The sequence below is a fragment of the Coffea arabica genome, chromosome 7e (genome assembly GCF_036785885.1).
Source record: "Coffea arabica cultivar ET-39 chromosome 7e, Coffea Arabica ET-39 HiFi, whole genome shotgun sequence".
NCBI lineage: Eukaryota > Viridiplantae > Streptophyta > Magnoliopsida > Gentianales > Rubiaceae > Coffea > Coffea arabica.
In genome coordinates, this window is record NC_092323.1 from 22,461,482 (window position 1) to 22,483,808 (window position 22,327).

The following is a 22,327-nucleotide window of genomic DNA, read 5'->3' on the forward strand; positions in this document are numbered from 1 at the left end:
TGAAAGAAAAGTAGATGACCGAAAAATGGTAAACTCTTCATATGCGCAGGCAATGGTAGACATGGTCATGATTCCAGAACTGCCGGTTCTAGTTTAAAAACTAACGATTCCAATCCTACTAAAAGATGGAATCTGAACTCGCCCTTATAAGCATCTTAAAACCCCAATTTCGGTCCAATTTTAGTTCCAATTTTATTTCGATTACAGTTTCGATTTCTTCCAATTATAGTTCCGGTTCATTTAATTATGCTTAAACACTTGTTATAAAATTGATTTTAAGAAAATATGATAATGAATGTAGAAAAAAATAAGAACATTATTGTACTATCTTGTTCAAGAAAAATTTTAAAAAATGATGCAAATTTTATGAAAAAAATATTATGATTGATTAGATTAGATTGGTTTTAGACTTAAATTAGTTATGGGGTCTAAACTTACTAATAGGAAGAGACAATGGGCTGTTGGAGAATTGGCGATGCTGGTGTTAGATGCTGATATTGATATTGAATTTTGAAGTGGTCAAATAGATCTAGATAGCAATATTTTTTTATAAATAGCTTGAACCGATTCTAAGTAGTCAGTTCTAGTTCTAGTTCAAGTTTTCCTTTGGTAACAATTATGGTTTCAAATCTAGTTTCCAAATTTTCTTTTGATTCCAGTTTGGTTCCAGTTTAAACCTAAACCGTGGCTCTCCCTAGGCAATGGAGTAAGAGTTGCTCATTAGCCATAGGAATTTACATACATTACCTTGTGGACTTACTTTAAGATTAAGCAATTGTTACTATATTTCAATATGGATTGGAAATGTCTCAAGATACTATTATAATCATTTGAATTGTTTGTGCGAACAATTACACTGTCACATAGAGAATAATTTATCGACTCTATCACATAGAGAACAATTACACAAGTATAAAAATCAATTACACACTGTCACATAGAGAATAATTTGTCGACAAGATAAAATAATTATCCATCTGAATTGTTTATGCGAATCAATCTAGTAATTTTGATCATTCTATAACCATCACATACTTACAGTAAATGAGATCTATTGCTTCATTTATATATATATATAAAAAAGAGCCATGATATGTGCTAGTGTATCCCTATTAACAATTTTTTCAAAGTCACAATTCCATGAGGGGAGAAAAAAGGGTTTGTTATGAGATATGGCCATAGTTCTTCAGTATCAGATGTTTAAGTTGAGTACATAAAATGAAGAGGTAGTTTTTTCTTTCAATACTTTTTGGTGGAGAAGTTGAAGTCCTTTGATTAGGGTAAGAGCTAATTAGGAGGAGTTGCATGATATATTTGATTGGAACAGTAATTAACGTGGTTACTGTAATTGGTCAGAAATTAATTAGAAGAGTAAATACGAAATTATAAAAAGTGATAATAAAATGTTTACAACAAATCAAACTCTGCTCCTACTTTATCATTGTAGTGATTTAAAAAATAAAAAATATTAGTAGTAGGCTGGCGGAGTTTACATCGTTGGTGATCTAATGAATTAAAATCAACTGAGTTTCATTACAAATAAATTTTTAGACAATGAATAAGTGACTCCAGGGTAATCCAATGACAAAACATCCCATTTCAAGCATCCTAAACTGCAGTCTGTTTCTTCCATCGTTAAACTGCATTAAATTTCAATACTCCTGGCATAATTTTAAACAAATTTCCTGTATCCCTAAAAAGTAGAAAATCACAAATCTGCTTTAACATTACTAGAAGTACATCAACAGTTATGAAACACGGATCCTTGTTTAGTTTACACGGGCGAACCAATATACATTTCCATGATATTACACTCACTCGCACAAGTTTAGCATTTCAATCCACATACTACTGTAATCCACTTTCTGCTATAACAGAACAATAATAAGATTAACAGGATTAGGCAAACAAAACGGACCAGGAAATAGCCAAAGACAGTCTCCAAACTCTTTGTCTAGCCTTTAATTTAAGTAGACAGACTTATGCTAGACATTCTTCATCCTCTTCCGCATACTCCAAAATGCAGCATGATATTGGTTCTGCAGCCAGATGGAAACTAAATTTAGGAATCCGAATCAAGCACACCTCAAATTCATGTTAGAACAAATTAAACAAATGTCATGGGGTTATTATTGGAAAATCTCCTCTTCCAAGGGGAAACATCCGCATATTTTTTGTAAATGCTGGATAAACCAGATTGTAAGCCCCGTATTTCATGTTTAACGAGATTTCATAGCAAAACCTCATGAATGTTGCATTTACGATGAGAGTACCGGTTAAGGTGATAATATTGCAATTACAGCTTGTAACTCAGTACAGTAATAATACTGCAATCACAACTTGTAACTCAGTACAAGTCCTCCAAATTACAACTCAAGATGGTAGTTGACCCAATGCCATTTTGGTGATGCAGCACATATCTAAAGCTATCTTGTTTTACCCAAATTTAACCAGTACACAGGTGGAGTACAGATCAGAAATTGCCTATCTGTTTATCTTGTGCCGATCTTTCATCTATACCCATTTTTATTTGTAAGGAAAAAATCCTGTTAAGACAAACTGAAATTTATTTTCATGCCATTCAATTAGCCAAAACATTTCTTGCTAACTGAAACTTACAAATTACATGAATCCAAAACTAACCTGAAAGTCAAATCTCCAATCAGCCTCAGTGATTGATACTATGAACTTTTATGTCCAAGATGAGTGCTAATATGCTTACAGTAGGCATGTCAAACGCTAGCTATGCTGACCTAAACCAATTCATTTGTTAATTAGACCACACCCAAACCAAGGCCAAGGCCCAGATCTAAGTTACTGAAATGGAGAACCTTCTGAGTGAGTCTTAAGTAGAAATGTACCCAAATATAGATAAGTCTGTGTACCTAAATCACACCAATTAGTATTACCAAATTGCGTAATTACAGATTATAACGGGAGTTGTCCCATAACTGCTCTGCAAAAAATGGTCTGTTTAGATAGGTAGCTTTACCAAATACTAGTTTTTCAAATATAATGCTATAGTAACACCCATAAAAAATGCGCCAAATACATCCAGACAGCACACCAAAAAATAACTAGGGAAAAGAAAAAGAACCACCACCCTCCTATTCCACCACCAACCCCGCCACCCTCCTCTTCCCCCTCCTTCCTCTCTTACTCCTCATCTTCCCCTCCTCCGCTTCTTCCTCCTCTTCCCCTTCCTCAATTCCCCCACCCTGCTCCCCCTCCTTCCTGCAACCAAAACCAGATCTGGCAGGGGAAAGGGAGAACGGTGTGGGAGGGGGCAATGGGGGGGGACGGGGAGAGATGGCATAGGGAAAGAGATAGGAGGTGGAAAGGAGGAAGGAGGGAAGAAGAGCAAAGGACAGAGGGGGAAGAGGCGGAGGAGAGCAAGGGGGGGAGGAATAATAAAAAAAGTTTAAACATACCAAAGAAATTCTAAATTTTAAAATACCCCAAAATAGAATTCTACAGTAATGTTCATTTATTACGGTGTATTCATGAGAGACACTAAAACCTACAACTGGAGCTGCTGTTGAGTTAGATGCCAAATGAATACTAAACCAGAAGACAAACAACCTAGGGAAGTAAAATTACTTAAGAATTGCAGCTAATCCTTAACAATTATAATCCTCCTAAAATCACACACCAAGAGAGGCAAAAACCACACCCTCAATGGCCACAATGATGCTCGAAGTTCTCATATCCAATATATCTTTCTCATAATTCGGGAAGTTGACCCTGATTTCAAATACAGCAGAAGAAGGCAAAACTTGAATTTTAACAAAATACGTTATGCAGAGATGTGGATCTGGAGCTACTTTAGTAGATAAGTTATTGTTTGTTTTAGATTATTTAATAGCAAGAGTAGTTAAGCATCGGCTGCACAAACTATTTTTGTCCATTTAATCGTGTGTTTTCCAAGACTCTGGTTTCATGTATGAGCTACATGACTTCAATGCATTTTATGCCAACAACAATTTTTAAATAAAAAATAAAACTTAATAAAACAAGATTTTAATTTTGATTGGAGGTCACAAAAAAAACTTAAAAGTCCCCAAGTGATTTTGTACCTTCTGATTACAACTTATCAAATTCAAATGAAGAATATCGAACAATGAAATTTCTTAAATTTTTTTGGTCAGCCAAAGACCTCTCGAATTTTTGGTGCCTAAGATGTGTTTGTATTTATTCCTCTTGAAATTGCCTGCATTTTTATTTTTAAAGCTAAGTTCCACTACTTATAGTTTCTTTAAGTACTCCTAAAGCTCAATTTACTGCCAAGCATTCTGCGGAGGGGTAACTGATCACCACCAAACGTCCTCCATGGAATCATTCTTTCAACACCAGATACCCGCATTAAACATTAAACCAAGAAATAATGAAATATATGTATGTTTTCTGTAGCTCCAGCGCAGGAAACCAATAACTGAGCTTCAAGTTCCTAATTTTAATCTGAATTTGATATAGTTGGTCTAGTTTGTAGGATTTCTCTGGTCACACGAAGAAAATAGAAAATATAAAATAAAACAACTCTCCAATGTTCAGTAAAAGACTCTGCACAGCTACAATTGTACAACATATGACAAATTTTGTTTCAGCTCAATATCTAAAATAATGACAAGAACTTAAAACCAAGAAAAACTATGATGCAGAAAGGCAAATAGCTTACTTGCATCATAGAACGAGGATTTGTTGTATATGTTGTCTCAATGGTTGAGGATTGCTGCAACAGACAAATTTAAGAGCTGAATTCCAAATGTAAGCCACATAAGTCTAAACTGAAATGAGTCATTGAACTTGAAAACAAAGTTACCTCAAATTCAAATCCATAATGAAGAGCAACCTTTTTCACATCTTCCAAACTTAGTTCAACAGACATTTCCTACATGGAGGCAGGATTGATGTTTAAAAAAAGAAAAAAAAAACTCAAAAAGAGCTGTGACAGTCAAAAGATAATATATATCCACTTCCAAAGAAGAGCCTTACATCTTCTTGACCGTACATGTCTGCAAAGTGATAAAGTAAGGGACCCAAATTTATCCAGACCTGGAAATCAACGAGATTAGATATGCCTTCCAACAGATTATAAAGAAATTGATAACAGATTTTTTCAAACTACTTACTCCCCCGTCCTTGAGAATTCTTGAAATGATATCAATGTATTCTACAATGTTATGAGCAGTGTCAAGGAAGAAGCAAGTCACCACAGCATCCCAAGCTCCTGCAAATGACACACAGACAGCACTCAGTGAAGCTCAACAAACAATGTGAGTTCAGAGACACAAATTAATACTGATATTATTAATTAGTTAAATAATGTGAGTTCACAGACAGCACTCGGGATAAAGCGTAAGATATAATAATTACATTACTGCACATCATCTTGTCAAGCAACTCAAGCTCACTCCCGCTATGACTGATAAAAGATCATTTCATCTCAATGACAAAATTATGTCAACCAAAAAAGTACTTAAGCCACATTTCAACACTACTTAAGCAGGGTTAAAGACCAATGAATCTTCAATAGCTTTAACGCTCGGCTTGAATCAGCTAGTCTACCATCTGTACATTTCTGTGTTCTGTGAGTCACCAAGAGCTGAATGTTAATATATACAAGATTGGTCATGAGACAAAAATAGACTCTGTTTAGCAGTGAACCTTTAACTGCACACAGTCAAGGTATTCCGCAGTGCTTGTCTGTCTAAGGATGGAAATTAAGGTGGGTGCCCATGGGGGGCCAATGGGGCGGGGCTGTGGAAAATTTTTCCCCCGGTTAAAAAATGCTGACCCGCCACCCATTAAAAAAATTATATATGTATATATATATATATGTAATATATATTTAATTTAATTAGTTAAAAAACTTATAATAATGATATTATTAACTATAAGTACTATATAATGTACATTAGTATATATAATATAATTAATATTATCAATTATACTAATAACTATACATGTTTGCTAATAGAAATTATTAATTAGTTATGCTAAATTTACTGATACATTTATACTAAATTCCTAATTACACTCAACACAATAATACTTTTTTTCTCAAAAAAAAAAAACCCAATAATGACTTGGTGACTGTATTTGTCTCAAAAGTGAAAACTTGACTACTTTAGTTGTATTTGTCATCATGTCACTTGACTACTTTAGTTGTATTTGTCATCATGTTGGATTGTATTCAAATAGTTTTTATTTGATTGTTTTTGTGGGTTTCAATTGTGAAATTACAGTAAATAATGGCTGGAAGATGTGTTGGTATTTACGTACTCGATTTTTGGCTAAAATTTGGCTACAATGCAATTATAGGACAAATTTTTTTTAGCCCTCCTGGGGGCAGGAGGCTGCCCCGCCCCGTTATCATTCCTATGTCTGTCTCATTCAGGCACAATCTTTAATAACTCTATCAAAATGTAATTGCAAGCTAAACAAAACCAATTAGCCATTAAGCTCTTGATATCAATGGACATTTGATTGATAATTCAAGAAATTTATTCACTTGAAAACAGCTGAGGACCTCCAATGATGAGGAGAATTTTCTTTCTCCCTGCCAGAGGAGGTTCATTTATAATATCAATTTTTTTAACGTACTTGGCTCTCCCAGATTAGACGAACCATAAGTATCTCTTTATTGTTGCTAAAGGGAATCTTTTAAGCAGACAGGGTAGTCTGCTATTGATTTAAGTCCAGAAAAACTGTAGCAGCACGGTACTACAAGATCCCCTGACATTTTCTGTGATATAGCAGTAACTTACACAGTCTCTGTCATACTTTGAACTTCCATGCAGTTAGAAGTAATTGCATGCCAAACAACATAGCTTGGCTAATTGTTAGCTTCAGGAACATGCCTCCAGACACAGGCTGTTGTCATTTCTAAAAATTTCATCTCACAGCAACTGAGATGCTCACATCCTGGGAGACCAATACTTTAACAGCTCTTTTCCAAGTTTTGAGGTCATAAATTCCACTATCACCAAAACTCGTCCGTTTCAGACCCTAAGCTAGCAGTAAGGAAAGTAAAAATGTTACACTTCACCAAGAATAAGGCTTTCAGCATAGACTATTTACCATGCTACTTGCAATTCTGTCTACACTATGCAACTTCATCAGCCTAGCATTAATGTTCCATGTCAAAATGCATTCCAGTGAAGCAAACACTCATTCAGGGATATGGAGCTATAGAAAGCAATTTTCACAAAAAATAAGATTTACCACTAGACAAACTATTCTTTAATAATTGATCTCAGCTTCTCCATAGCCTTCAAAATAAAACCGAAGATGATGAACTTATAAACAAGATTATGTGTCTCCATAAATGTCCAATCAAGAACCCTAAAATTCTAAGCAGGAAGTTACACACTTACAAGGCAAATTTCTCAACATAATCATGAAAAAAAATCACAAAACTAGGAGTCCTTTAGATCCCTTTCTTAATCCAGGGTCACAGCAAATCCCATGTGCAGTGACTGGAGATTTTTTTTTTTTTAAACCAACGGCACCACACATTGCATGTGCAGCAACACAAGATTTTTTTTTTATTTTTTTGCATTCCAATCCCTAGGAACTGGAATGCAAAATGTCAATTTTTTTTTAAAAACCAAAAAAAAAGGAAGTGATGGTGTAGCCACACATACCATGTCTGGCTACACTTTGAATATGCATATATATATATATATATATATATATATATATATGTGTGTGTGTGTGTTTAATTGTGAGTGTTAGCTAGATTACTTGTCTTACAAAATGTCAAAAAAAAAAATTTGAAAAATGTATTAGTGTGTCCGCACATATAATGTGTGGCTATACTTTGAAAATTTTTTTTTTAATAAAGTTTGGTTTACATCATATGCACCACATCTAAGGTAGTTTGGTTTCCACTTTGATTTTTTTTAATTAAAAGACAAATAATTTGTTAATGAAACTGGAAAAAAATTTTCAGTTTGTACAAATTTCCAACATTTAGAACATCACGATTGATTGTATAACTTTATTCTTTGGATTAATATTAAAATTATCCAATATGTACGAATTAAAAGTTTTGGGTGGTTTTAATTTGGGATGTGTAATTCGATTAAAAGTGTTCTTTAATTGTACTAGGATTTCAAAAATTAAAAAAAGTTTATCTTGCATTTCATACACAATCTACATTTATTTTTGCTTATTTCTTAATCAAGAATTCAAAACATAAATTAGTTTATTTTGCAATTCATACACAATCTACATTTATTTTTATATCTTTCTTAATCTATAAATCCAAATACAATTAAATAACACTTTTAATCGAGCTACACATCCCAAATTAAACTAGCCAAAACTTTTAATTCATACATATTGGACAATTTAATTTCAATCCAAAGAATAAATTTACACAATCAACCATGGTGTTCTAAATGTTCAAAATTTGTACAAAACCAAAAATATTTTTCAAATACATTAACAAATGTATTTGGCTTTTTAAAAAACTTTTAAAAAATTCAAATGTAAACCAAACTACATCATATGTGCAGCACATACGATGCAAACATACTTTTTGAAAAAACAATCAAAGTGTAGCAGCACATCATTTGTGCAGCTACACTAATACCTTTTTTTAAAAAGAATTTGACATTTTGTAAAACAAGTAATTTGGCTAATACTCACAATTAAAAAAATATATTCAAATTGTAGCTACACATATACACTACTACTTTGAAAAAATGACATTTTGCATTCCAGTCCCTGGAGACTGGGATGCAAAAAAAATCTTGGGTTTAAAAAAAAAAGGGAAATTTTGCTAGTCACCACACATTGGATGTGTAGCAACCCTAGATTAAGAAAGGGATCTAAAAGATCCCTAGATCTGTGATTTTTTTCATGATTATTTTGAGAAATTTGCCCACTTTCAAACAAGAGTTTCAGAAAAGCCAAAGGAGGGAAATTTGCAGGACTTGCCCCAGAAACACTGCTCAGTCACACCTATTAAAGTTTAACCAGCCTTGCCTATAAAAGCCTACAAGATGTCCTTGTAGGCAAAAATGATAGCAAATAAATTTTGTGAAGAGGTTAACTTTAAGATTTCTCACCCACTGAATTGACACAAACTGATTATGCAATATAACGGCTCATACACCCAGCGCGCACGCACGGGGATGGGGTAATAAAAAATAGAAAAATATTTGAGACTGTCCTCCCTTTCTCTTCCATCTTTAACCTTAGTTTTGAGCATTATTCAAATAGTATTGGTTTAATACAATAATTTAAGCTTCAAAACACGATTTAAGTATTGAATGATCACATGTTCTGATGATTCCAAAAGATGATTTGATCTTGAAGCAAAATGTATAATAAATATTATCGCCACTACCATTATTCTTATATTTTAGTTACCAGCGAGAGGAACGAAAAAGTTCTGTTCCTTTACTTACCTACTTGGTTTGGATCACTGTAGACTTCAACAAAATCACCACCGCACATTGAGAAACCTTCAGTGGTCCCTGCACTGTTTTTGGAGGGATATACTCAATATTTTAAGAAAATAAACATATCTATTTGACAACAAACATTGCAGAAATACCAATATCCAAATGGATGAGGAAAATTTGACAAAAAATCAATCTACACATTCAGAAATTTCAACTCCACAACCTTCAGAAAAGCACTTTACCAGAATGAGGTAAAACAGAGGAATTAATTTAAGTGTGTAAACTGGTTACAGCTTCGGCCAACAGAATCTTTTAGCAAAGAGTGCTGGTAATACACTATCAAATCTCTTTTATCCAGTCAGTTGAAGGAAAAGAAGCAGCAAAAGTAGTCAATAATCCCAATTAATTACAGGAAACAGCAGAGGAGACAGTTAGTAATGATCACATGCACATAAATATTACCGACATAAGTGACCATAAACAAGGACACATCCATAGCACCAATTGCTGCTCAAGATTTCATCAAGCTGAAGGAGGAGCACTAACTAGGGTACATTCAAAGACTACTGATAAGGTGGCAGGAAGATGCAAAGAGAATAACGGCTTACAAGGACGCCAGAAAACATGCATGATATCAGCATCATCACCAACAGTCAAGAAATGTAAAACACAGAACGAGAAATGCTAACTTATAATGAAGTACCAAATTCTACAGAGCCAAGCACAGCATCACAAGATAAACTACTGTTTGATCACAAATCAAAAAGCATGTAAGAAGGATCATGAACAACCACCATAAACAGACAGAGACACACAAGGGGTAATGGAAGTGCCTGTGTTTTCATTGTGAATAGAATAAATTGCATGAAATGCTTGATCCCAAGCATATTTCCATCAGCATAAGTTTCAAGAGGAATGACCAAAATTTGCTTGAAAAAGAGACAAAGCAACTACAGTAGCGCCACCTAATAGCTCCAAACTCAACAGTTGCAAGACTATGTAAACACTTTCCAAGTGTAACAAGTAAACCTAAGAAGCAGAAGCAGCTCCCAAACACCCCCCCCCCCCAATAAAAAAAATCACCCAGGCCAGCTTTCACTAGGTTGTCCTCCTTCCATTTCAACAAATGAGATCCCAGAAAGCTGGACAGCTTTTAGTGGCAAATTCACGAGGGAACATATCAGGGTAAAGGCTTCATACTTGAGTCATGTTCAGAATAGCTGGAAAGGAATATTTGCACAGGCTTTGCAAAACATGAACCAAATTCCCTGACCTTTCCTTCAACAGAAGGAAAAATAATAATAAAAAAAAAAACTGAAGACTAATGATCCTTGACCACATTCTCCTCCTGGTACATTCAACTTTTGTGACACAAGGACCATCAAGCAAACTCTAAACACTGAAAATTCAAATACCTCTTCTCTTTTTCTAATTGATAACTAAAATAAAATTGATTTTTCACCAAAAAAGTATGCCTTCTCCCCATTTCACCTAAATGGGTTTAAGCAACCACTAATGCCCAATCACAGACTAGCAGCTTCAATCATCCATATAATATGCAAAAAGAAACTCCAGATTTGTCATATTTGTCTGCGTGTGTATCTGAATGTCTTGAGTGAGACCATTGCTCAAATGCTAATAAGTAGCTTGGTGTATACAGAAACCTTATAGCTGTACATATAAATACGTGTATTCTGAATCCTGTCAATTCACATCAATCGACGTAGTTCAAGATGGAGTTATAATCAGATAGCTAGCAGATACATGGTGATTTTTTCTTTCAAAGAAATGAATTTATGCATGTTATTGCTAGATTTTGAAGGAAAACAACTGATCCTAACAGAGAAGAATGGAAACATAGCATGATGTATAATTGGAAAGTACTAAAAATACATAAGCCACACTGCACAAAAAAATGTTTGAACCATTGGAGCTGGAGAAAAGTTTATCAGTAAACAGCAAAATATGTGAATGTGGTATCATATGGTCATAAGAATGAAGAATATACAGAAGAAAGTATAATTGTTCACGATTGTGACACATTAATCATACGTAGCGGGATGTATATCGGGAATTGCAACTGGACGAAGCTGATCATTATCGGAAAGAGAGTTGCAATTGCTGTGTATCCATGGGTAGATTGTCCACTCCTCGGCTGTCTGAGCACTGACAGGCAAAAGTGACTTAACATCAGTTTAATGACCATATTGGCCCTGAATCTTTGATAATATAAAATATTCAAGTAGTGTCCTCACTGGTTAAGAATAAAGCTTGAACAGATCATCATATAGTATGAAAATTCATTGCCTTGGCATATGAACCCTGCCATACAAAGGAAAACATCAGATGCCTGGAGCAAAAAATTCCATGCGCATGCAAGAAGTTTTCAGCAACAGAAAACGCACCAAGACATGAAATTTCTAGAGCCAGCCTCCCAAGTCCAGCACCAGGGACTAAACAAGTAGGTGGACTATCAAACATGAACATGCTATCAGTATTCTTCAGAAGAAAACTAAAATACTTAATGCAGTGACAGACCAGCAGAATGTGCATAAAGGAACTCATCAACATCAATGTCTGACAAGGTGAAGTACGTATGAGATGCATTAATCTACACAAAACTATAGCAGGACATGAGAAGGAAAGTGACCAACCTCTCTTTACTACGATGAGGAAATAGATTTTGAAGTTCTTCAAGAATGGGCTTATAGCATTGGTCCCGTTCCTTCTGCCCCTGTACAATTTAACTAATGGAATTATTAAATGTACTTCTTCATTTAATTCTTTCTTACTTTCTCTGTCCTATATTTTCATCCATTAACAGCATCCTCATGTTAAGATTACCATACATAATGGAAGAAACTTCAATGAACACTTGATGATTACCTCGGATGCCCAATCTCGTACAATGTTTCTAATGATACATCGTACCTGGAAATATATCAGAAGGTAAGACGAACGAGACAAACTTTATATTATTAAAAAAAAAAATGAGATACATCAAGAATTGAATTTGAATCCACTTAAAAATAATATAAGAATGTTCGAAACTTTACAATTTCATAAGGTCTTTAATAGTTAGATACATGTTCTGAGGCATTTAAATTTGACTTATGGACACCGAATGAAACTGAAAGGTAAGCATTACCAACCCTAACTACAGGACAAAGAAACATAACGAAAAAGGGACCAATGAGGTTCTAGTGTGACTGCAAAATTACTGGATGAGAAATTAAAGATTGAAAGAACAACACTCTTCATCTGATAACAATTCTAAATCCTTCTAATATAATTGATGGTCTATAAATTTACATCCTAATATCTTATGAATGCTTATAGACATATAACACCAGGAAGAAACAGGAAATTATGCATGAAATGACATTATGTGGAATACAACAATTAGAGAGATACTTGTGTAAATAGTAAACATAAAATTATTGTGCATAGTAATTTTATCACGCATCTGGCAGAAAAAAACTGTTCCAATACAGAGTTGGAGGGATTATAAATAAATCAATATCAGCCCGAAACCATTCTGATTCAGCAGAAAGATAAGAGTTTCCTGAATTTGGCAACTCCAGTTATACTGCAACGTTAAAAATAGCAACAGAACTAAATCGCTAAAAAAGTAATCATCAATCATAGTCCACGAAAGTATAATAAGCGAAAATCTTCTTTGCAGAATACCTTATCTACATCCACTAAGGGAACATGCAGTTGCAATGATGGGTCCAACCAATCAGGAGGAGATGACATAACCTGCAATGGAAAATCAAGTAAGATAAAAAGAAAAAATCATACGACAGGGAATGGAACACAATCAAATGCTCTAAGCAAATAAAAAAAGATAGATAGAGCACAAAGTAACATTCATGAGCATTCTTTTTCATTTTTACTCTAGCTATTAGAACAGATACAAGAGGCGGTACAACATTCCAGCGAAAGAAAAGAAAAGGTTATTTTTTTCAGGTTACCATGAAATTCATGTTTAGCTTTTGTGGCTAAGTGTCATTTTCAAAGGAACTTATATTAGCTAGTAAATTGTTGCCAAAGAAAATATAAAAATCAAAAGTCTTGAGTAAAGAAGAAATGTAGGATGAGAACAGCATAGCCATTAAAACAATATGACCATAAAATTTCTTGTATATGTAGTTGTTTGAGTTGACAAATAAAAGAAGACATCAGACACTGCTACCTCCCTTCCCACCCAACCCAGCCCCCTTCCTCCCGTCCATCACAGATTCTCTCCTTGCTTTTCGAGAAAAAGGGGAAGCATGGGCCAGCCCCTTGAGTAATGAAAGTGAAGAGCTTACATTTCCAGTACAACCAAGAGCAGAACAAGTTGCCTCATTGTTAGGGCAACCTTCATCTCCCTTGTACTCCAAGCCTATACCGCAGCTCCCAGCATTGGTCTCAGTAGATTGTTCATTTCTCATCTCCTGTTGTTATCTACAGAGGTCAAATCTCATAATGAAAATGAAAGATAGAGAACCAAATACTCCTATTACAATGAAAAGAAAGTGTCAGAGTTCATTCATCGTTATTACTTTAGGAAACCTGCAAATGACATCTCCAAGGTTTGGTCCATCTGTTTTCAAGAGAGGAACTCTTCCATCTTCTGAGGGAAGCTCGCTAGGGCCAAGGTTTCTCTGACCAGGTAACAGGTGACTATCTGAAACATCGCTCTGAAGTTCATGCTCACAAATATCAATGTCCTGACTCATATCAAGTGGTGGCTCAAACATCTGCAAAGAAACAAAATTGTTGAGTTTTTGTGACAATAGTAGGTCTAAACAACACATTTCAACAGACCTCAGCACCAATACAATGCTAGGCAAAATTAGTCACCAACAGTAAAGGTATTAAAAAGAAAGAAGCAAAGCAGACAAATAAAAATTTTAATTACCTTAAGCATCTCAAAAATGAAAAATGAATTCTTTGGAATGCACCTGCACCAAGAATAGCAGAATTATCAGAATCAGATAAGAAGAGTAACTTATCAATTGAAGCATTTTATTAGACATGAAGCATTTATTCTCAAGATACAAATGACAATTATCAGAAACACAATAGAGTCAGGTGACAGGAAATTGTAGATTCATGCAAGGAATTTCATTCTAATGATGATCATAGAGATGCACCTGACTATGTAAGACAACTTACAGTTTAATGAGCTTATAATATCACTCTTTAAGAGGAATCAAGAAAAAAAAGTGCTGTCAGAAAATATTCTTAGACAGATTGAAGTTTGTCATCACAGAGCACTATCTTTACTTCAGTTTTCACATTGGCATTTCATAAACAAGCAAAAAATGGTCATCTGAGCAAGAGAGATGGTTTACAATGTAATAATACAGCATAGGAGTGAAATATAACCATTTGAATCTGATTCTGCATAGATCCATTAAAAGTATTGAAGAAACTGTCAACAAAGACCTGAGCTTAATTGGTTCGCATAAGAATGAGTAAATTACGTGTATGCAAAGTAACTTAAATTTCAGAACACTCGAGAGACGAGGATCTATTACTCAAACAGAACCAAAAGAATGCAAATAATCTAATTCACCCTTAGTAAAAAATGAACTGAAGGTTACAAAAAATCATACCATCTAAGTTTCTGAAATTTAGATGGAAGGTGACACAGCAATGCCTGCAAAATGCAAAATATTTATCATAAGAATCAGGCTAAACTTTAAGCATATTAAAGCATAATGGCTGAAGAAGTAACTTGGACATCACTAACTACACCAAATATACAAAAGAGCTTTTATGACTGCTTAAAGCATATTGCAGGAACATGTCTTTTTGAAAGATAACAAATGACAACTATGCTAAAATGTAAATCACCAAATAACACAAACAGCTACAAGTTGCAATATTTATCCTTAAATACTCCTAGAAGGTTCTGACCATACTCATAAATGCCAAAGTCCATGGAACTAAACTCTTGCTTACAAGAAAAGATTTATAGATGATATGGCACTGGGTTTCACCACCCAAATTACCAAATAAAGCAAATTATTAGGCAATACTGTCTACACTTTTCTTAATATTTGAGTCATATGGTACGGGCATGGAGCTTGTAGCTGAAGCAGAAAGCATGTTATAATTGACTAAGATCCTTGAAATGTTAGACAATATTTCTACATCTGTTCTGGAATGATTGAGAAACATATTTATTAGATTGTAATTCATGCTTATAAGTCTTATCAGCTACTCGAATCCTTGAACCACTGTTTCTAGTCGAGCATTCAAGCCAGATAAACATACCCATGTCCACTGGGTTCGATATGCAACTTTACTTTGTGCAATTTCATTTATACTGTCTCTGGTGATCTATTTCAAGTATAGTTGCATTCAACTTCACTTTTTATCAGGCTTGCAATTTGCATGAATTCTTTTGAGTCATGAAATTCAAAATGACCATCAACTTTTGTGGTTAATAACTATAATCTGAAATATCCAGTATCGTATTTCACATCCCCCCCCCCTTTTATGATAAGGCAAAGCACTTTCATGGCCACTTAAAAGTACCTGCTACAATATTTCGAAACTTTACTATTTGCAATCACAAAAAGGCAACTCAAATTTTGATAATGTAAATGTTACACACTATTATGCATTCAATTGTTAATATAGTTGATTTTCTCCACTGTACAGTAGTTCCCTAAGTTAATCAATCCTGGCCACTCAATTCAAAAAGCTTCACTTCTGCATAATCAGCTGGATGTCTTAAGCATGCACAGAAGTAATAAAACAAAATTGGAAGAAGAGAAAAACTACTTTAAATTACGAAATTCAAATAAATAACTATGTTTGGGTATGGGTCTTAATAGAGTATTGGTCTTAAGTTTAAGAAGCTTAGGCCGAGTAGGTATTTTCTAGAGGCTTCAGAGTTCTGCCTAATTAACAAGATGAAGGAACTAGCAATACCACAAGCTGGAAGCAGAGAAAGGCAACCTTAAATTACAATTCGAACATGTAACTACTTCTGGTTATTTTACAGAGGCTTCAATGTTCTGCATCATACAGAAGAAGACTTGTTGAACCAGACAATTTGAATTAAGCAATCATTCTAAATGGACAAATTTCAAATAAATTCATTTAGAGTAATTGTTTGGCTAACTTACAATTGTCAGAAATAGTTCGAACAAAAACAGAATAACTAGAAAGCACAGGAGATAGCATTCAAACTTTTGTCTTTCCCTCTTTGGGTTCTGAAGCCCTAGCTTCCATGAACTGCTTCTGATCTCAATCTTTTCTAGCAACGGCAGAAGCTATGTTCCCCATCATCACTCTCTGCCACACACTCAAATTCAACTCCACATATGGGGCACTCAAACCAACCTAAACACATGGTTAGTGAATCTATTATTTCTTTTTCCGGACACCTGACCAGTGGTGGAGGCTATGATGAAACCATTGTATGTAGTTGTAAGTTTTCTTTGCTACGTACACAAGGAGAGGAGTAGCTTAAAGGCATAAGAGACATGTAACTTGGTGATTGGGTAGTTCGGTCTTCAGAACTCAAAGTTCAACCTACTCCTTGGTTGATTCAAATCCAAATTCCAACTAAAGGTAGCCAAACAAGCTAAGGGATTGTCGTTAAGAATTTCAAATCCACCCAATTCCCTCAAGCCAAATGCACCCTAATAGCAATATTTATCGTCACAACCAATTGCTGTACGATGATTTTGCCCTTTACAATGTCATGTAATACACAAGTTTATTACCATTCAACAAATTAGTTTTTCCTAAGATGAATACTTACTAAACCTTTTGCAATTCAGTAACCATTGGAGAGTTGGATTTTATAAGCCAGCTTAGCAAGCTCATACAGCAATCCTCTTGAGAGCAGTGATCACCACATGAACAACCATGGAAATTTTGGTTGATGGCATTGTGGTTAAGAATTTCAAAATCCACCCAATTCCCTCAAGCCAAAAGCACCCTAACACAACCAATTGCTGTACGATGATTTTGCCCTTTACGACGTCACGTAATACACAAGTTTATTACCATTCAACAAATTAGTTTTTCCAAAGATGAATACTTATTAAACCTTTTGCAATTCAGTAACCATTGGACAGTTGGATTTTATATGCCAGCTTAGGAAGCTCATACAGCTATCCTCTTGACAGCAGTGATCCCCACATGAACAACCATGGGAATTTTGGTTGATGGGCATGGCATCTTTGCAGCTTGCTACTTTTGCCAAAAATTAAGAACATTTCTTCCAGTATTCTAATAAAAGGGTCTTCTGCTGTTCCACATCTCGTGCTGGAGTTTCGTGACAGTATGCAAATTCCCATTTCTCACCTCTCTCAACCACATTCTCGCACTTTACAATTATTTAATGCGACCTGTGAATTCCTCTTAACTTCCACTTTTAGAAACATTGAGTAGTGTCTCAACTTCACTACCAATATAAAGAAAAAATAAAAATCATCACTACCTTATCTTTCTCATTATACATAAATCAGGTTTAATTCAGCTAAATAAACATTAAATATATACTTAAAGTAGTATAATTTTCCAAAATAAATTAACCAGAACACTAAAATGACAGAATTTCCTACCACATTATTTTCCTTTATTTCCCTTTAAATTGAAAAAATTTAAATAATTAACAAATCTCAGAAACCAAAACGATTAAAATAAAATACTGTGACGAAAATTGGACCTTGTGAGCCGGCGGAAGCCTCTCAAAAGATCTCTCATTTCTTTTTACAGCCTCCTCCGCTGCCTCTGGATAGCTGCATAATCATCCGCATATAATGAACAACTAAAAAATCTTTTAAAAATTAAAAAAGTCAAAGTAACACGAATTCTTATTTAATTCTTGCCGGTTAAACTCTGAAAACAAAAATCATAGATATGAAAATCAATGCATACTTGAGATAAGCGCTGATGATCCGCCTAAGGGATTTGACTTCTAGGGCTACTTCGAGTTTCATCCGACGGAGTTGCTCGTCGTCTTCTATGCTTTCTGTCCCCATCGTTCTCTCTTTCTGGGTCCAAGAGTTGTTCTCACTACGCTCCTTCACCTTTTTTGTTTTTGAGGGTACGCTCCTTTACTTAAAATCCCACTGGGAATATTTTGAGTGTCAAGCAAAGTGCATTTTGGCTTAATTACACAAACAACCCCTCAAGTATTTGACAATTACGAAGAAGTGTCAATTTATTGGTGCGTTTGGATAGTAGATTATTTTTTAGGTTACTTTTTTAGATTGCGTAAATATGAAATAGGCATTTGGATAGCAAGTAAATCGTGTAAATTAGTGCTTAGACAGCAACTCAACATTGAAATTAATCAGTTGACTTTGACTTAAAAATTTTGATTGTGGGACCGAAAATCTCATCCAAATCACACTTAATACACAAACCGTACACATTAATCTAAAGCTTGACATTTTAAGTATCGTACATCCATCAATTACGAATTCAAGCAATTACCTTGCCAGAATATGACATTTAATTCCAAAAACACCTAACGGCATCGCTCCCGTGCTGCGTACATTTCAATTGCTATGTAGCCTCGCTTAGCCTTTCATTCCGCAAGCTCTGAAGGAGATATGTTCAATGCGAATAACTGTGGTACTGATCCGCCTACTTCTGGCTCTTAATTTAACTGCACATCCTCTGACTCGAACCTTTGAAAATGTGCATCTCTTGGTTGGTGCATCCTTAAAAAGTTGTGCAGCGCACAACAAGTAATGACTATAGTTATTTGAGTACTCATATAGAAATTATTTACCGGACCCTTTAAAAATTTGAATTTTTTTCAGCACACTGAATGTACGCTCAATGACATTGCAAAGCTGTGAATGCCAAGTATTGAACAAACTCATTGCCAGAAATTCGAGGCCCACGTTCTTATACATGGGCATGAAGCCAGAAACATTCCTATATGCCGCATCGATTAAGTAGTATTGGCCTAATTGAAGAATTGAAGAAGTTATTTTAGTTACTAAATGCGCTAACTATCACTCGTTTAGTATTTAAAGCATGCCATTTATTGACTTAAAAAATTGTTACGATTAATTACCAGGTGGCGGCAGTGAAAAATCGGACGGATACGCTAATGCAGACTCCAAGACTCGCGCATCATGTGCACTACCCTCCCATCCAGCATACACATAGATGAAACGCATGTCATGATCACACACCGCCAAAACATTCTGTGATTGAAACCCGTGTCGATTTGTATATGCCATTTGCTCTCCTATCGGAGGACAAACTGAGATGTGGGTGCCATCCATCACTCTTACATCATCCTAATATTCATGGAGAACATATTTGTTAGTTTGTAATGCTAGAACAACAGTGATCCTTCTCTTAAATCTTCCTTATATATTACCTTGAACCATGGATAAAAATTTGTTGAGTTTGCAATTCGTAGATGAACTCCAATCTGATCACCCGATCATATTATTTTAGTTGCAAATAGACATAGGCCTCGGAGCACTTTCCTTATATTTTGATTAATCGTCTCAATGGATGGATTAAAAATAGACCCCAACACGCGGTGCGTATGCTTGTGGCTCACTAACATTAAAGTTATAGCTAGCGCCTCCTGTATGGGCACACATTGTTGATAGTTTTGTGGAATGTACTGGCGCTCCACAAGGATATCGAACAGTTGCATAAAATTATCAACTGTGATTTGCATATTGTCTATTGATCGTCTATGATGACTGTTCAATAATCACTCCATCCATTGTCGACTACTTAATGAACCATCATGCTGCGGAATAGGTTGATTGTTGGTTATGTGTGCAAGAGACAGATGCATTAGCATTAATGAGGCACTCATAATTAGTAAGGCCTCATCCTCCTCATCCTGCCTTATGCGAACTGAATTGCATCCCCTAGCACCACGGCGGTTGTTCCATGCCATGACAATTGAGTATATATTTATATATATTGTTATATAAGTGTGTTCATGTGTGTATATCTAATTCCATAAACTTATATATATACGTGGACGTATATAATTGTTTCTATCTATAAAAGTAACACACAACATATAGATTGCATATTATATGGAAAGCTACTAGTTACCCAATCCACGGGCACACGAAGTATTAGCAGATTGCTATGCCCGTTCATCGGAAAACTACTAGTTACCCAATGCACGAGCACACTAAGTATGAGTAGGTATCTATGCCTGTTCGTCAGAGGTCTTCTGTCTCTAAAACTCGTTCTTTCTTTTGTATCGCGAGCAATTGGGGTGAAATGCATATTCTAAAACCATATATTTATAGCCTTTCTGGCTGACGAACCAGTTATCAGATAAAATTTTGAAAAATCGAATAGTAGGTCTACATAGCAGAAGAACACATGCATTGCCGCATTTTAAGATATTTGTATGAAGTATAGACGATAGAGTTAAAGCAGACATGACAAGGCCCTGAAGAAAGCCTGGGAAACATAACAAAACTCTGACAAAACCCATCAGAAAGCACATGCATTTCCTGTAATGAAAAATTCGTAAGAAAAGTAAAACTAACTAAGATACAAATTCCTATAAATAAAAAAAATCATCTTATAGTCAGTCCTGACAAATCCCACTCTACCAAAGTGGGGTAGGAAAATACACACCAACAAACTAATTAAAATGATTGCTGACCTCTATGTTACATGCATCAAAATCGGGCATGCTACACACTGGTGAAGTTGTGCCAAAACACAACTTCAGGTCAGCAACAAATAAAAAAAAAGGGTAAAAAACAAAAAAATCCCCTATACTAAACCTAATATACAAATAAGCCCTCTATGATTTCAAACTATACAACGCGACACCTCATACTTTGAACTAAATTATAACCTTGATGGGAATCGGTAAAATTAACGAGAACTGATGAAAGGACCAAAATGCCCTTATATAATAACCAAAAGGCAATTGAACAGAATCATTGGTCTGGACTCAAACCCTACGAAGAGAGAGGGAGAGAGAGAGCAACCAAAGCCTAGCCAATCTGAATCAAGTAAGAAGAGCGAAGGGGACAAAGATTTCTTCCTTAAAATCGAAAGCAAGTGGGTATGTATGTTATACTTCGTTCATGTTATAATTAGTTAAAATTAGTTCATGTATGTTATAATTAGTTACGGTTTAGGGTTGTCCATCTCAGATTTTTACTAAATTGATTTCAATACTTAGGGTTGATGATGTTATTTACTTTAATAATATGCAATATTTGGGTGTTGACCTTAGACAAATCTTGATTTTGTAAGTTTTGGAATTGGTACTTTGGATTTAAAGTCGAGATTTTTGCTGATTTGGGACTGCAACTTCGAATTTAAAACTGAGATTTTTGTTGATATTTGGGTGTTGACTAGGAGTCATGCAAATAATTTCTATTTGGGTGTTGAGTAGGAGTCATGCAAATAATTTCTGAAATGTCCATTTCCGATAGAATCTGTTTGTGTGTTTGAGTACGACTCAATTACTTGTTACAACTAGATATTTAACAAAGACTTGTGAGTAAAACTATAAATTTCTATACCTGTCAGTCTTATCTGGTTTAGTGGTCTAAAATGCTATTAAAATTGGCTGTGTTTGTGGTTTTCTATTTATTTGATTTTATGTATATCAATGATGGAGACATAATAGTCGGGAGACTAAAGCATATTTATTATATTCCTTGAAATATTCAACAGAAGAAGACAAGTCAAAGAAAAAAGTAGACATACATATGCATTGTGATGAAAAATTTAGAGAATATCCTGCCCTCCATTACACAGGAACCCGTATGGCTATCTTTAAAAATAGACTTGAAGACCAGATCTCCATAGTTAGCCTTTGTAGGATATTTAAAAAAGTGGATGAGAATGCAACTAGAGTGACTTTCTATTTTTGTGCTCCACAAGTAGACTTAGATAATGGCCTACATCCAATTGGGGAC

At 34.9% G+C, this 22,327-nt stretch overlaps 1 protein-coding gene across 2 annotated transcripts; it reads right to left on the minus strand.

Annotated features, from left to right (window-relative positions):
• Positions 1 to 1,862: 1,862 nt before the first annotated feature.
• LOC113702062 (uncharacterized) lies at positions 1,863 to 18,499 on the minus strand. 2 transcript variants are annotated; one of them, XM_072059095.1, is made up of 18 exons: positions 18,315 to 18,498; positions 18,103 to 18,175; positions 15,026 to 15,069; positions 14,326 to 14,368; positions 13,967 to 14,164; positions 13,733 to 13,858; positions 13,107 to 13,178; positions 12,303 to 12,347; positions 12,071 to 12,150; positions 11,822 to 11,886; positions 11,672 to 11,738; positions 11,469 to 11,582; positions 9,420 to 9,493; positions 5,130 to 5,227; positions 4,993 to 5,052; positions 4,820 to 4,888; positions 4,676 to 4,729; positions 1,863 to 2,039 (listed from the first exon to the last, which is right to left on the minus strand). In XM_072059095.1, the coding sequence occupies exons 1-18, from the start codon at positions 18,416 to 18,418 to the stop codon at positions 1,986 to 1,988; spliced, it is 1,440 nt and encodes a 479-aa protein (XP_071915196.1). In that variant the 5' UTR covers positions 18,419 to 18,498; the 3' UTR covers positions 1,863 to 1,985. The 2 variants fall into 2 exon arrangements, with proteins under 2 accessions (XP_071915196.1, XP_071915197.1); XM_072059096.1 differs by lacking the exon at positions 1,863 to 2,039 and adding an exon at positions 2,673 to 2,753 and having other exon boundaries at positions 18,315 to 18,499.
• Positions 18,500 to 22,327: the final 3,828 nt, after the last annotated feature.

What these genes read in the sequence shown, in the direction of transcription:
- LOC113702062 (XM_072059095.1), bottom strand. Translation starts at nt 18,418, where the DNA reads ATGGGGACAGAAAGCATAGAAGACGACGAGCAACTCCGTCGGATGAAA. An exon ending in GGCTTCCGCCGGCTCACAAG is followed by an intron (nt 15,070 to 18,102) that starts GTCCAATTTTCG and finishes TGCATTTTGCAG; the next exon opens with GCATTGCTGTGTCACCTTCC. An exon ending in CCTTAGTGGATGTAGATAAG is followed by an intron (nt 12,348 to 13,106) that starts GTATTCTGCAAA and finishes ATATATTTCCAG; the next exon opens with GTACGATGTATCATTAGAAA.